At 56.0% G+C, this 14,791-nt stretch overlaps 1 protein-coding gene and 1 long non-coding RNA gene across 6 annotated transcripts in view; both read right to left on the bottom strand.

The window, feature by feature from the left end:
- Window positions 1-1,770, bottom strand: part of CSNK1A1 (casein kinase 1 alpha 1) — a 32,230-nt gene extending 30,460 nt beyond the window's left edge. For 2 of the 5 annotated variants that reach the window (XM_058848770.1, XM_058848772.1), the window contains exons 1-2: window positions 1,263-1,769; window positions 305-411 (exon numbers count right to left, since the gene is read on the bottom strand). In XM_058848770.1, coding sequence (XP_058704753.1) covers window positions 305-411; window positions 1,263-1,385 — 230 coding nt within the window. In that variant the 5' untranslated portion in view covers window positions 1,386-1,769. Of the gene's footprint in view, window positions 1-304; window positions 412-1,262 lie in introns of all 5 variants that reach the window. The other 3 variants (XM_058848773.1, XM_058848774.1, XM_058848771.1) reach the window with 2 other exon arrangements.
- A 9,797-nt stretch (window positions 1,771-11,567) lies between these two features.
- On the bottom strand, window positions 11,568-13,140 carry LOC131584032 (uncharacterized). The gene is made up of 3 exons (XR_009278642.1): window positions 12,832-13,140; window positions 12,682-12,754; window positions 11,568-11,891 (listed from the first exon to the last, which is right to left on the bottom strand). It is a non-coding gene; the product is annotated as an uncharacterized LOC131584032 (long non-coding RNA).
- Between the last annotated feature and the right edge of the window lie 1,651 nt (window positions 13,141-14,791).

The following is a 14,791-nucleotide window of genomic DNA, read 5'->3' as shown; positions in this document are numbered from 1 at the left end:
CTCTCAGAGAAACAGCCTCCTCACACTTTGTTCTAATGGCCACAAGAATTTCTCGCTGGGTGTCTTGCTCTCTATAAAGACAGCATGCCTGCCAGAGGAACCCAGCGAGCTGCACAGCCTGGAATGGAGCATTTCCCCCCCTTAGCAGCCCAAATCCTGCACGGATAAATTTCTTTTCACGGTAGTGCCCTGCCTCACACTAACTATGTATAAATCAACTGCCAATATACACTAATAAGCGTGACAAAAAAGAAGTCCTGCCAGCCATACAGAAACGCCAGTGGCACGCAGGGCTGATTCCTACCGTATATGTGGGATGCCAACTCCTCCCTGCAGGATCTTGTACAGTTTGCTTTCATAGAGCAGCTGGGGGTGCCGAGCCTTCTGAGACTCCAACTTCACAGCAACTTCCTGCAGGGAGAGGGAACAACGAGTCAGGGCAGAGCGTCCACCAAGCACCGAGGTTTAAGGGGCACAGCACTTCCACATCCCCCACACACCCCTGATGTAAAAGCTTTCGGGTATATATTTATTTATTTCCCAGCTCGACGTGTCGCTTTTTTTTTTTTTTTTTTTTTTTTGCCGTATCTTCCAATAAAATCCACATCGCGGTGATTTGTACATAAATATCCATCCCGGGTCATGCATTTGAGCTAGAGATGTGGAGTCTTCAGAACCACTTAAGTGAGGAAGAACATACGTGGGTGTTTCTTCTTTACAGCTCATAGCCGTGAGGGGGAGGAAGAAAAGAAAAAAAAATACCCAAAGGAAAAGCTGGAAAAACAGGGGGATCTTCTTTGTTTCTATTAGTGTTGATGAAACGAGATACAAAGTGTTCCCCAGCTGAGCCAGAGGAGGAGATGAATGGCGGGCGAGGGACGACGACTTTGGCCGCTCACAAAACACAAATATGTTTAAATATCTTTTCCCACAATGGTTTTCGCCTCTTTTCTCCTCTCCCAAGTGCTGGGTGGGGGAGCCCACGACCGCAGGGCTCTGCTGTGGAAGGAGCAGCGAGGAAGCCCCTCGGTGGGGAAGGGGGAAAAAGACCCTCGGGGGAAAAGGGGGAATGAAGCCTCTCGTAGAGGGGAAAGAGGAGGAAAGGAAGAGCCTGGGGGGGGAAGGAAGAGCCTGGGGGGGGAAGGAAGAGCCCACCCCGGGGACACGGAGGGCACGGCCGGGGGCAGGTGGGGCTCGGAGTGGCGATGGCTGGTGGCCGGCTCCCCCCGGGGAGCAGAGGGGGGAATGCGAGCGGCCCTTACCTCCCCGTTGGTGATGTTGATCGCCAAATAGATGTCCCCGAAGGAGCCCGACCCGATCTTCCGCACCAGCTTGTATTTGCCTCCGACAATGAACTCGGCCTTGGAGCCGCTGCTGCTCGCCATGGCGAGGGGCGGCTCTCGGGCCCTCCCGGCCGGCTCGAGAGCTCTACGAGGGCTCTACGGCCGCCCCCGAGAAGGGGAGAGGGGCTGGAGGGGGGAGAGCGGCGCAGCCAAGAACGGTCCCGGCGCTCAGCTCCAGCCGGGGCCCTCGGGCGGGCGCCCCCCGTGCGCGGCTCTGCGCCGCTCCCCGGCTCTCGGCGCGCTCCGGAAACAGGAGAAGCGACCCCCGAGGTGCTTGTGAGAGCAGGGAGGGGAAGGGGGGGGGACTCGCGGGGTCGCGGCGGCCGCCGGCCGCTCACTCGGCCGCCGCCGCCATCTTGTGCCTGAGCCGCCGCCGCCGACACAAAATGCCCCCGGCGCGCGGCCGCCGCTTCTTCACCGCGCGGGGCGCGCTGGGAGCGGGGCGGGGCGCTGCCGAGAAAACCACGCCCCCCTTGCGGCGCTGCACCAATCACCGCCCTCGATCGGCGCCCCGCCCTCCAGCCGGGGGCGGTGATTGGGTGCTCCGCGGGAGCGCGCATGCGTACAGCGCCATTCCGCCAGTCCGGGCGGAAGAGGGCGGGGAGAGCGGACGTGCCCTCACTCGCTCTTAAAGGGGCAGGCGGCGGCAGTGGGCGGGGGTTGGGGGGCTGGTGGGGGCTTTTCTGCGGTGTCCGCGCTGCCCACACAGCTCTGGGCCCCGAGACATCGCAGGGACCGCGACAGCGAGCTGGATCAGCCACCACTGAGATGCCACTCCACATACGATGCTGTTCCCAGGCTCTTCTCAAAGCCCAGGCCCCATCCTGTGTGTGCGTTACCGGGCTGGGTTGTGGGTAAATAAATAAATGCACAACAACTTCGTTCCGTGGAGGTGTTTAAGGAAAGGCTGGATGGGGCACTCAGTGCTTTGGTCTGGGTCACAAGGTGGGGATTGGTCACAGGTTGGACTCAATGATCTGGGAGATCTTTTCCAACCCCAAGGATCCTGGAATGTTTTGGTTCTTTCCGTGACTGTGGCAAAGCCCTGGAACATCTGCCCAGGGGTGCTGTGGAGCCTCTGGAGACATCCCAAACCCACCTGGACACATTCCCATGTCCCCTGTGCCAGGACTGGACCATCTCCAGAGGTCCCAACAAATCTATGATTCTCTGAAATCCACAACCTCCTTTCCCCAGCCCGGGGGGATCATGGGCCCGAGCTGTCCATGCTCCTGAGCACACACACTGGGCTCCATCTCCCTTCCCTGCACTGCAATTCCCCCTCAGCCCCTCACCCTGGGCCTGCAGGTCCTGGGTGCTCACACCAGGTGAGGATCCAGGAGGAGCAGCCCGTGACCCCCTGACAAGGACACTGCCAGCAGAGCCACCCAATGTCACGGCCACATCCCTTATCCCTGCCCTCTCCATCTTCACGTGGCTCCTACACCCGGCTCCCTCCTGGCCAGGGTCACCCTGACCCAGCAGCTCGTGCTCCAGGGGCTGTTCCTTGCTGCCTGTCAGAAGTGAAATCTCCTGCGCTGTGAGTTTTCCCTTTGCAGGAACACCAAACTGTGAATTCCCGGTGACTCATCATCACTCCCTGTCACAGCGGCGTCTTCTGCCGTGCAAGGCTACATTTGGGAAATGATTCAGTCTGCAGGAGGGAGAAAGCTCCTCCAGTAATGTAGCTGATGGAAGTAGAAGGAAAGCCTACTCAGGGTGTCTGCTTTGAAGGCAGGCAGGCAGAAACGGCTTCTCAGCTTGCCTGGTGCACCCAAAGCCATGGAAATAATAAAAATATGGATTTTAAGACCTGTCTACGTGTGGATTTTTTTTTTAATAGCTGATTGCTTTGGAGAAAAGTGAGATTGAGAGGTCCAGGTTAGGACATATCAGTAGGATACGAAGGTGGAGGAATTCTCTCAAAGAACAGCATCCACACAGTGGAAGAAGCCCTTCTTGAACTCACCATGTTGCTTTCTAGCTTGGTAAAAACACTTTCTGCCTGCACAAGTGCAAAAGAGCCCTGGCTTGTGTCCATCTGGCTGTGAGGCAGGAAGGGAAATCTGTGATTTTCCTGAGTTTCTTCCTGTGGTGGACTCAGTGAGCTCCAGATGACTCCACAGTGAGAGACCGAGAGGATTGGAGAGGGAAGGTTGGCACTCAGCAATGCCCTGCATGGCAAATACCATTTCCAAGTTCCCCTTGTGTTTCAGGGAGCTTAAATCCAAGGTTTTACTACAGCTATCTCTGATGAAAAAATTGAAATGCAAATGACTCAAAATCAGCCAGATGCACCAGAAGGAAAACGATGCTCCGAGAACGAGCTGGCCTCCAACTCATTCCCACCTCGGCTCTGTCAGGGAGCATTTGTGCAGGCAAGAATATCCGCACTCTTGTCACTCACAGGGATTGTGGATCTCGTGTGGGGGATCTGGGATGCATCACACACTCCTTCAGGGGGCTGGAGCTTCAAGGGCAAATGAGGTATCTTTGAACATCACAGCCATTCCTGAAAGCAGAGCCCCGTGTCCTCAGGTGCCCCCCGTGATCTGCAGACAGCTCAGGGCTGATGTGCCTCCTTCTCCCTTTGGGGTTGCGTTTAATGGTTGCTCTGGATGGGATCTGAGCAGTTAGGAGGCGTTTGGCTGGAGTCACGTATCCTTGGAGGAGCTGGAAAAACAGGTCTGGAGCTCCTGGCCCAGGAAAGAGCCCCGTGCCTGGCAATGCAGGAGAGCAGGATCTGCTGGGCTAGGCAATGCTGCCACCTCCTGCCTGCTGGGGACAGCTCTGGGTCCTGGGGACAGCTCTGGGTCCTGGGGACAGCTCTGGGTCCTGGGGACAACTCTGTGTCCTGGGGACAGCTCTGGGTCCTGTGGACAGCTCTGCGTCCTGGGGACAGTTCTGTGTCCTGGGGACAGCTCTGGGTCCAGGGAACAGCTCTGTGTCCTGGGGACAGCTCTGGGTCCAGGGAACAGCTCTGCGTCCTGGGGACAGCTCTGTGTCCTGGGGACAGCTCTGTGTCTAGGGGACAGCTCTGTGTCCTGGGAACAGCTCTGTGTCCTGGGGACAGCTCTGCGTCCTGGGGACAGCTGTGTGTCCTGGGGACAGCTCTGTGTCCTGGGGACAACTCTGGGTCCTGGGGACAACTCTGGGTCCTGGGGACAGCTCTGTGTCCTGGGGACAACTCTCTGTCTCTGTGTCTGTTCCTTGTCCAGGGAACAGCTCTGGGTCCTGGGGATATCTCCATGTCCAGAGACTGGATTTAAAATTCCAATTAAATAGCTCTGAAAATCTCAGTTTGGAGGGGAGCTTCAGGCTGAGCTGAAAAGGGTTTCACTGCTGCTCATACACAGGGTGGTCTCTCTTCTTCATCCTCCTTCCTTCCTACTCTCCCCTCTCACTGCTGAGCTCTGGCAGGTGAGCAGACCCTCCATGGTCAGCTCAGCTCTCCAAACCTACAGAAAATTTTCCAAATGGTTTCTGCTGGTGCTTTCTCTGGGTTAATGTTCTGCCAGGCTGGGGACTGTGATGGAGCTCCAGGGGACAGTGCAAGGGTTGTCCCAGGTTGGCACTGACATGACAGAACAACAGGAGGTGTCAGCTGGAAACCTGAAGGATGCCAACCTCCTGTCCATTATTATTTTTCACATCTTTCAGGGCCACTGAGACAATGAAATCATCTTTGTATCTGCATCACATGAGAGAGTGAAAGGAATAAACCCTCTCTCTTCCCTTTCCAAAAGGCAGGCCACAAGTCCTGCTGCATGACAAGCCTCCAGTGTGAGCAGACCTCATCTTCAGCCCGAGCTCTGATCTGCTCTCTGAAGTGTTTATTGTCTCAGAGAGATGGAGAACCCAAGACAATTTTACCCCATTTTCCCTCTAAGTGAGCAAAACCCAGATGATGATGGAACCAAAGCACCACCAATGGGTGTCACTGAGTCCTGGGCTCCAAAATCACCTCAGAATCCCTTTGCTCTTTGCCAGGAGGGGCAAGTGAGCTTCTGGCACGACTGAGGGATGTGTCAGTCAGGTCTGCTCACAGGTGTGCAGTCCCAGTCCTGGTGTGGGACACCCTCTCTGCTCTGCCATCTGCCCACACCTCACACCAGCAGCGTGTCCTTCTCACAGGGACCTCTGTCCTCCCTCCCGAGCCCTTCCTTCATCTTTGAGCTGCCCTCAGCTCACCCTCCATCCAGCTATTTTTAGCAGAGCTTATGGTGTTTGGGAGAACGGCTGGAGAGGAGCAGCTCGTGCCTGCAGGAACCAAACCAGGCTTGCTCTGGGACCCTGTGTGGGGCAGCTCATCCTGGGCCACTCCTGCCCAAGGACAGGAGGCTTTGCCACCCATCTGGCCAAACCCTCCTGTCCCTCGGGTGGCTCTTGCAGAGCAGGGTGACGTGGGGCTCGCCAGGACATTGCAGAGTGGCAGGAGAGATCCAGTCCCTCCACATTCCATGGGCAGTGTCCTGCCCGGCACCCACCCACGCCAAGGGCACCCAAAGGGGTGCTGCTGGCCACCCCTGCCAGAGCCACTTGTCCCTGCCCTCCTGGGGCTCCCTCCCCTGCACTGGCACAGGGCTGTGGGGAGCCAGCCCAGGGAACTGCTCCAGGTTGAAAATAACTCCGTTTTTCCGGAACAGTCTGACACTGGCAGCCTTTGCCAGGCTGGATCTCAGTGCAGAGCTTCAATGCCAGTGCTGGCACGAGGCGAGAGGCACCATTATTTTTGGCAAGGGCATCTGCTTTAAGTGTTTGCATGCAACCCTCAGAAAGTTGTCAGCCCCTGTAGTTACAGCCAGCACAGGCGATGCCTTTTTGCCTCAGCAGGGATGTGAGCAGCCAGGAAATGATGGGATTTCATCTCCAGCACTGCTGCAGGAGAGAACAGCACGGACAAGGCTGCGACCAGACACCCCCACTAATGCCAAACTTGACCTCATGGTGTCTCCAGACAGATCCCAGCACCCACAGCCATTGTGCCTTGCTCATCCTCCAGCAGGGAAAGGACATGGCAGGCCCTGGAGCTGGGACATGGGATGGGACAGAGCCTGGAGCAGGTGGGGACGGTGGCACAAATCTCATTCTTGCAGTGCTTGGATTGAACAGAAGGGCTGTGTCCAGGGAGAAGGTGTCCAGGAGCCAGCAGTGCCACTTCCAAGCCTGTAAGAAGTTAGAGGGGAATTCTACAGTCTGGGACATTCTTGGCTGTTTGGAGAGAGGATTTTTTGTTGGTTTTTTTTTTTTTTTTAAGTACTGGAGGAAAAGGGGGATTTTCAAGTATCTTGGATGATTCACAGGAATGTTGTTAGTGCACAGCTGAAACTCCACCAATGAACTTTTTCCTTGGAAGACTTTTCTGCAGACAATGTGGAGCTGAGGCCCAAACTTTCCAGTGATGTCAGGGTTGAAATTGCTTTGAGAGCTTGAGAGGATGCCCTGGGAGGTGAGGAAAGAGAGCCTGAAGAAGTCATGGGCCCAAAAAGATGTAAATGGCAGCACAGCTGATTCACTGCATGTCAAGTGCTGTGGAGAAGTGTTCAGCAGCAGCTTCTCTGGTGCTTTTGAATTAATTACCCTGCTGGTGTGCAGAGTTCTGGTGTTTGGCAGCCAAGGCACATTTCCTCTGTGGCTGCTTAAATCAGACAGGTTCAAATCACTGAGGTGAGTCTGCTCTAACACAAAATAATTCAGCTGCTGGAAGACAGCTGATACACCTGGGAGTAAATCATCCTCCTAAGTGCAATTTCTTGAACCATTTTAGGGAACATGGGTTTTATACATGTCGTGTGCTGTGGTTTAGGATGCCAGGGAGGATAAGAGGAACAAAAGCAGCTGGTGCAGTGTGTGCTGCTGGTCCCAGTGCAGGATCTGGCTGGACATTGCTGCTCCCCAGTGGCAGGAGCCAGCTAAGCACAGTCTGTCCCAGTGGCCCCATCACCTTTTTGGGGTGCTCTGGATCTCTTTACACATCAGGGGAGAAATTACACGGAGCTGGAGCAGAGGCTGGGCTCCCCTTGTCAGGACATTACAGTCCCTTCCAATTTTTTTTTAAAGCAAGTTCCTTCCTGCCTGAACATCTTCTCTACTCAATGGATGAGCTTTTCAGGTCATTCAAAAGCTGATGCTTGCTGAGATTAAAAAAAGCCCAACAATGGGCTGAGAGATGCTGTTTGATTATGCCTGAATTTTTTTCTCTCCCCTCCTCCAAAGATCATCACGAGCTCCGGTTCATTTGCGTTTGGGAAGAGCACAGGGTGGAAAGTGCCAGATAAGGGGAAAGGCTCATCACATGTTATTGTCAGCCCAGCACTGGAAATATCACTAATGAATCAGTCAAGCCCTTGATGCACAAGGCCCTGCCCCAGCACCCCTCTGGAGCAGCAGCCAGGACCTGTGGGTCCCACTTCAGGGCTTGAGGAGCAGAAGAAGCAGATGAAGAGGGAACGAGCTGTCCCGCTTGGATGCACTTGGGAACGAGCTCTGCCAAGGGCTCCTTCACTGATGGGCCCTCAGTGAGTTTCAGCACTAATGATCAGCAGCTCAGCACAGAGCAGGGCCAGGCTTTGCAGTCTTGTCCACCTTGGGCACTCCAGACCTCACTAAGGCACCCCAGGAGTGGCTCTGTGGGGTCTCATGGCCACCAGACGGGGACATCCAGCTTCAGCCCCAGAACTGGCTCTGAGACCCTGTGGGGACAGCTGGGCTGGGGCTCTGTGGCACAAGGCAGCTTGTGTTGATCAGAGGGACAGCCCTGGGGAGCAGCAGAAGTGCTCCAAGGACACCCAGAATGCAAATCTGGGAGCAGCAGCAGCCAAGGATGAACCTCCCTCCTGCTTGCACCACTGCAGCTCCAGCACACACAGCACAGGCTCCCTCTGCATCGTCCTCTGCTCAGGGAAGCAGGTCCTGGCAGGGACAGAGCTGGAGAGAGCAGATTTGGCCTCATGATGGGAGCACAGCTCTGCTGGTCACTGTCCTGGACTGAGACTGGCTGAAAATACAGGCAGGATTATTTGTCACATTTGTGTGAGCTCTCATAGCCACACTCCTTCCTGAGCAGCTCCTGTGGGGCTGAGAGGTGCTGGCTGCTGCCTGGCACAGAAATGTCACCCAGCAAGGACACCTCACCCCCATTAGGGTGCTGCTGGCCCAGTCCAAACCCCACTGGTACCTGATCAAAATCTCATGTGACTCAGGTCCAATCTCCTCTCCCCTAAGTGAAGCAGTCCCAAGGTGTCCTGTGACCCTGCCTCCAGAGGGACACACAGTGTGTGGTGACTGAACAATGTTCCCTGGGCTGGTGGAGCCACACTCTCAGGCCTGGGATCCCACCTGCCATCACTTGAGGAGAATTTTCACTTTGAAACTTCCCAACAAAATTCAGACATGTGGGACCTGCCTCCCCTCCGCAGAGAGCCAGAAAATGTCTCAGTCCAGAAAGGAAGCAAAGAGTGCTCAGTGTTGACACACGGGTGGACCTGCCTTGGGGTGTGACAGGTGTCAGCATTCCCTGGGTGAGGAAGTGGTGTGCCACCCTCCCAGGGAGCTCCTGATCTCTGCTTCCATCTCTGGACGTGAGATCCTTCCATCTCTCCCACGTGAGAGCCATGTGACAGCTCACCCATGCTCTGGCTCTAGCTGTGGCCCACAGCAGATGTTTGCAGTGTTCTTGTCCCAAGAATAGCCCCTGAGCTCCCCCAAGACCTCCAGCCTTAAGGAAGAGGTGGTGGCTCTTTGTCTTTAATAACCCAAAGGATTTTTCTTCCATGAATTCATCCAGTTCCTGTTTAAATGCTTTGCATCTGTCACATCCTGTGGCGAGGAGCTCCACGCTTTAACTACACATTGCACCAAGAACCACTTCCTTTTCCTTGTCCCAAACTTCCCTCCAGGTAGTTTCATTTGGAGCCTGTACTCTGCAGTGGCAGAGCTGGTGAGTAATCCCCCTCCTGCCCTCACACGCCTCCCAGGGCAGGGCAGATCTGCATCACACCCCTCTCCCTCATCCCTTCTCCTGGCCACAGTGCCATTCCTCATGCAGAGGCTGCTGCAGAGCTTGGGGCATCCCTGCTTCCCTTCTCCGAGCCTCTTCCACATCCCTCTGGAGATGAGGAAGCGAGGAGAGCTGCAGGCAGCATCCTCAGCGTGGGCACATCACCAGCTCACACAGAGCCAGTGCTTCCCTTCTCATCCTCTGCTTCTTCCCTGCTCATTTCCAACATTCAATTTTCTGCTTTCTCTGCTCCAGGAATTTGGGAAGCATCATTTAGCACGACCTCCAAGCTCCCTTTCTGGGAGGAGATGCTCCAGTCAGAGTCTATCACTGGGCTACCAGTGTTAGGACTGGTTTTTGTGTGTTTTCCTTGCCTTTTCCTGAGTTCCCTTGGCTGCCTTGCAGTCCCCTGCTCAGGGACATGAACCCAGCAGCTCCAAAGAGCTCGGTGTTGGTGCCAAACATGGTCACTTTGCTGGCCCTGCCCTTTTCCAGATAATTTTTGGACACACTCAATGTTCCTTAGGTAACATCCCTTAGCTGTGAAAACAAACCCTTTATTTCAGCCCTTCCTTTCCTGTAACAACTGCTCTGCCTGGCAGGTTTTTCCTCTATCCCTCCCATGTCCCTGAGGGGCTCTGGTGGGAGGCTTGGCTGGACATCTCACAAACCAGGTTTCCTTCCCCAATCCTTGCAGGATGGCCCCGTGCTCGCCCTTGGCCAAGAGCAGGAGCCAGGCTCGGCAGAGGGTGTCAAGGCTGGTGGCTGTCACCAGCATGGCCTGGGGACGAGGCCTGGAGCCAGGGTGTGGGCTGGTGAGTCAGGAATTCCTGCCTGATTCCAGTCTTGCAGGAGCTGGAATCTCATTAATCATGGAGACACATTAAAAATGGAGACATCCCTCTGACACTGCAGCCGTCCTGTGGCTGGAGGGAAGGGGATGAAGCAATGGCTGCTGACACACAGGGGAGCTCTGCTTCCAGCAGAAGCTGTGGACAGGCAGAGGGACCTTGGACACTTCAGCAGGAAGCTCCACATTGCCAGAGCTGGGGTAACCCCACAGGTTTGGGTGATTCTGAGCTGTACCTGGCCCCCAGGCTGAGCTGCCAGACCTCAGCACCACCAGAAACTGGGATTCCATCATTTTCTATTCCATGGCATGAGCTGCTGGGGTTTTTCCACAACAAACTCCTTCCCAGTTAAACATCCTCCCTGCTCTGCCGTGACGTGGTGGGGAGAGGAGGACGTGTGGGCAACACCGTGAGCTGGCCCTGCATCCTCTCTGCTGCTGCTGCTGCTGCTCGGGCTCCAGGGCCCTCTGGAGCTCTCCTTCCACCTCAACCTCTTTTCACCCCTCCTGGCTTTGTTCAGCCACATCTCCCTGTTTCCTCAGCCTTGGCATCTGGCAGCCCCACCATTCCCAGCTCTCTGAGGCCTCTGCTGATTATTTCCCCCAAAATGAAGTGGGATCCAGGCATTAGGCTGCTCCCATGGAAAAGCTCTTGGCCATGAACTTCCCCAGCCTGCAGCACAGAGCTCAGGGCTGCCCAGCCCTGCCCTTCCTCCCAGCACAGCCTGGAGCCTGTGACCTGCCAGGTCTTTGCTTTGGGTGTCCTCCCCGTGCTGTGAGACCCAGCTGAGCCCCACGGGTGGGTTTCTGCCTCCAGCAGTGGAACAAGCACCCAGTGGCTCTCCCAAGGGACACCTGTCCCACCTGCCTGTGGCAGAGACACGAGCCCTGTCACAGCACGGGCGCTCCTGGGTGCGTCAGTGGAAAAAGGGATGGGGACACTGCACAGCAGCTTGAGGGGGCTCTCACCTCCCTGCCACCCCTCACTTCTCTCTGAAGCAAGAGAAGTCAGCTCCTGCAGCTCCTCCTGCTCAGGCAGCAGCTACTGCTGAGACTCCAGAACAGCCACTCCTGCAGGAATTTGCCTGGAGGAGCCGGTGGGACTCCAGAGGTGTCTGATGCCAAAGGATACAGTGATTCTCCATGGGATGTGCCTCCCCTCGGCTTCTCACGCCCTCACCTTGCGCAGGAGAGCGGCAGCACCCGGGGGTGGCCGTGGGCAGGGGGTGCCCGGGGTGCCCGGGTGTGTGGGGTGCCCACAGGGAGGAGGAGGAGGAGGAGGAGGAGCTCACGTGGAGTTCCAGCTCCACGGGTGGGTGGTTGTGATGACGTGGCAGGCGCAGGAATCCTACAAAGTCAGGCAAGGAGGAGATCAGTATTGGATCAGTGGAAATGAGTAATCAGCAGAAAACACCAGAATTTTCTGAACTCTTCTCATGTCTTGTTACCTCCTTGCTGCAGGCAGAAGGTCCTCAGTGGGGTGCCCCATGGGATGCAAAGAGTTTTGTCACTGGCTCTGCCCCGTGACAGGGTGTGGTGGCCCTGTCTGGAGCTGGACTGGCCTGGAGACATCTGTCCTTCCTCCCAGAGCTGCAGGATGCTGCAGACACCTCCATCTCTCCCTGCATTCCAGCTCAGGTGCCCATGGACTGTGCACACCTCGGCATTCTCCGTGCTGGTCCTGAGAGAGCAGGATCCTCTGTCAGGGCAGAAATATATCTCAGGATTCAGTGCCCTCACACCAGCCTCTGGCTGTCTCCTTGAGCTGTTGTCACCACCAGCTGGCTCAGCTGGCTACAGGGATTCGTGACAAATGGGTGAAAGGCCCAGAGTCACCAGCCCTGGGAGAGAAATTTAGATCTTGGGGTAGGAAAGCAAGGCAGGGCAGCAGAGGGGAGAGGGAAGGGCCACAGACCCTGGTGGACATGAAACTTCAACCACAAAAACATGGATCCAGGAGGTTTGTGCTGCTGTAGCCTCAGAGAGGCCAAGAAGGGCTGAACCCTCCTCCGTGAAGGAGGCCCATAAATAACCCTCTTGGAAGGAAAGAGCTGACTCTTCATTTACTCTGCCTAGATCAAATCCTATCTGCTTATTTTTAGGCTGTGCTCTGCCTCGTGGTGCAGGAGCGTGGCTGGAGCCTGCAGCTCCGTGCAGACCCCTGGAGCTGACAGCATTTCCACCTGCCTGGGAGCCCTGGCTGAGTACCTGGATGGGATTATCCCGAGCAGGCAGGCACTGCCCTCCTTCCCTCTTAAGCACATTAGCTGGGAAAGGAAGAAGGAAGAGGAAGGAATGACATCCCTGTGGTTTTTCAGGAGCTGCTCATGCTGGTGGCAAGCTCAGCAGGATGAAAACCTTTAATTTCACAGGCTTTTTCCTCCTTTCCAGTGGCTGGAGCTGCACGGCACACACAGAGTGTGGGGCTGCAGGCAAAGTCCACTTCCAAGCCCTGCTGTGTGGGAGGAAGTTTTATGATTAGGACGCACCTGGGAGCACATTCTTGAGCCGCTGTTTTTCTCCCTGTGTTTTCCTTTCCATCCTGTGGTCACCAGGTCCTTTCTAGACGGGAAAGAAATCCAAAGAACAGTAAGAATGGAAGAGATTAAATAGAGGAAATGTAACTTTCCTGTACAAACCTGCTGCTGGGAGAGGAACCACCCCGCCTGCTGTTATTAGGCAGAGCCTGAACTGTCGTGCTTTGCATGGCTGGAAGCTGTGTTTATTTTCTGAGCAAGCCCTGTTTAACTCAAAGCTTGTCTGGAGCGTTCCCAGAGAGCCCCCTGATGGCTTTAGCTTTCATCCCAATATCCTGAGCGTTGATGTTTGGAGTAGCTGGGAAAAGGCAAAACAGCAAAAGGCTTTGCAGGAGCCGGCAAGCTCAGGGTGAGATGTGGGGTAGAAATAACCCCTTTCCAGGGCGAGGTGATGCCTTCTGCCTGGATGGCAGAATGTTCCTGCCTCCCATCCACCTCCCTCTTCCCGAGGCTTTCACCACGTCCTGTTTTGAGCCAGAACACAGAACCATCATCAGGTGCTCCTCCAGCCCCTGGACTGAGGCTGTGCTCATCACACGAGGAGTGTCACAGGGGATCAAATCCCACCAGCCTCCTGGGGTTGGTTTTTTTCTGAAATACTGCCAGAGAAGGGCTGTGGCAGTGGCCATGGAGAGGGCTGGGCAATGCCGTGGAGGTGGCTCACCCTCGCTCTGTGAGAAGCAGTTTTGCAATGGGGCTGCACAACTGGCTCTGCTGCAGGAGAAGCCAGTCCTGCATGGTGATCCCACACACGGTCCCAGGGGAGATCCCACTCCCCACCACAGCTCTGTGCTGGCAGGGTGGGAGCACACCCGGCTGGGTGCCAGGGGATCCTTCTGGAACACTTCAGCTTGGCTTCACCTGAGCACAGCCCTGCCACACAAACACTCCTGCTCGACCAGCCGGCGCCTGTTTGCTTTGCTCGTGTAAGGAGAGCCAGGGCAGGCAGGCTGGTGTCACAGCTCCTGGGGAGCCCTGGAGCGGTGACAGCACTGTCACACTGCTCCCGGTGCTCCCTGAGCCACCCAGGTGAGGCGAGTGGAGCCCCAGCCCAGGGGTGCCAGGGCAGGAAGGAAACAGCTTGTGCTGGGGGAAGGAGCTGTCAGGAAGGAGGGCAAGCCCATCCTGCAAGGAACTCGCTGGAGCCGGCCTATCCAGCCTCTGAAAAAGCGGGCTGGAATGGGAAATATGCCTGAGGGAGCACCTGTGGTGTGAGCTGGCCGGGGAGGAGCTGGGCTGGGGGTGTGGGTCCTGCCCGGTGGGATGAAGATGCCGGGGGAGGAGAGAGCTCTGCCCTGCCGGGATTCCCTCGTGGTTCCTGTCCTGGATCATCCACAATGGGAGCAAAGCAGCTGTGATGTGTCCCGATGGCTTTGTTGGATACAGCAGTAAGAGCTCCTGCCCGAGGATGGAGCTGAGAGCTCCGGGCATCAGAGCAGTGCCAACCCTTTGGGCACTGCCCAAGCCCATGTGGCACAGGGCAGCCCAGGGGGGCTTTACCCCAGCCACACAGCCTGCCAGAGTCATGGTCTTGGCTTGGGACCCCAAGATCTGCGCCCAACCTCTCCCTGGGCAGGATGAGATGTGGGCAGGGGGACAGGATGGCACCAGCACTGGCAGGGAGCCAGTGCAGCAGGTGCATGTGGTGCCCTGTCCAGTCCATATCAGAAAAGGTCCCACAAAAGGACTCAGAGGGAAGGGCAGGAATTGCCAGAGAGCTTGTCCTGGCCCGTGGGGAGTTTTGGATCCAGCCACAGACGCTGCCTTGTCCTACATGAGTCACTGAAAAACTCAGAGTCCTTTTCACAGTGACACTTTCTGCACTGTGGGTCAGCCCGGAAAAACCCCGGTGCTGCCATCCCCTCCCTGTGGTCAGGACAAGGGATCAGCCTCTCTCTTCTCAATAGCTTGTTTATAAGGATGCAAACACCTCACCAAGCAAAAAAAAAATAACTAACTTCATGCCAAGTAGCCGCTGGTTCCCCATGCCCTGATCTTGGCAACCGCTTCCCCGGTTATATTTTCATTTCTGTTTTCTCTGCCCCCGTTCCCGAGGCTGAGC

This window comes from Poecile atricapillus, chromosome 13 (genome assembly GCF_030490865.1).
Source record: "Poecile atricapillus isolate bPoeAtr1 chromosome 13, bPoeAtr1.hap1, whole genome shotgun sequence".
NCBI lineage: Eukaryota > Metazoa > Chordata > Aves > Passeriformes > Paridae > Poecile > Poecile atricapillus.
Note: the sequence above shows the minus strand (reverse complement) of the source record. Positions and strands in the feature narration are given on the sequence as shown.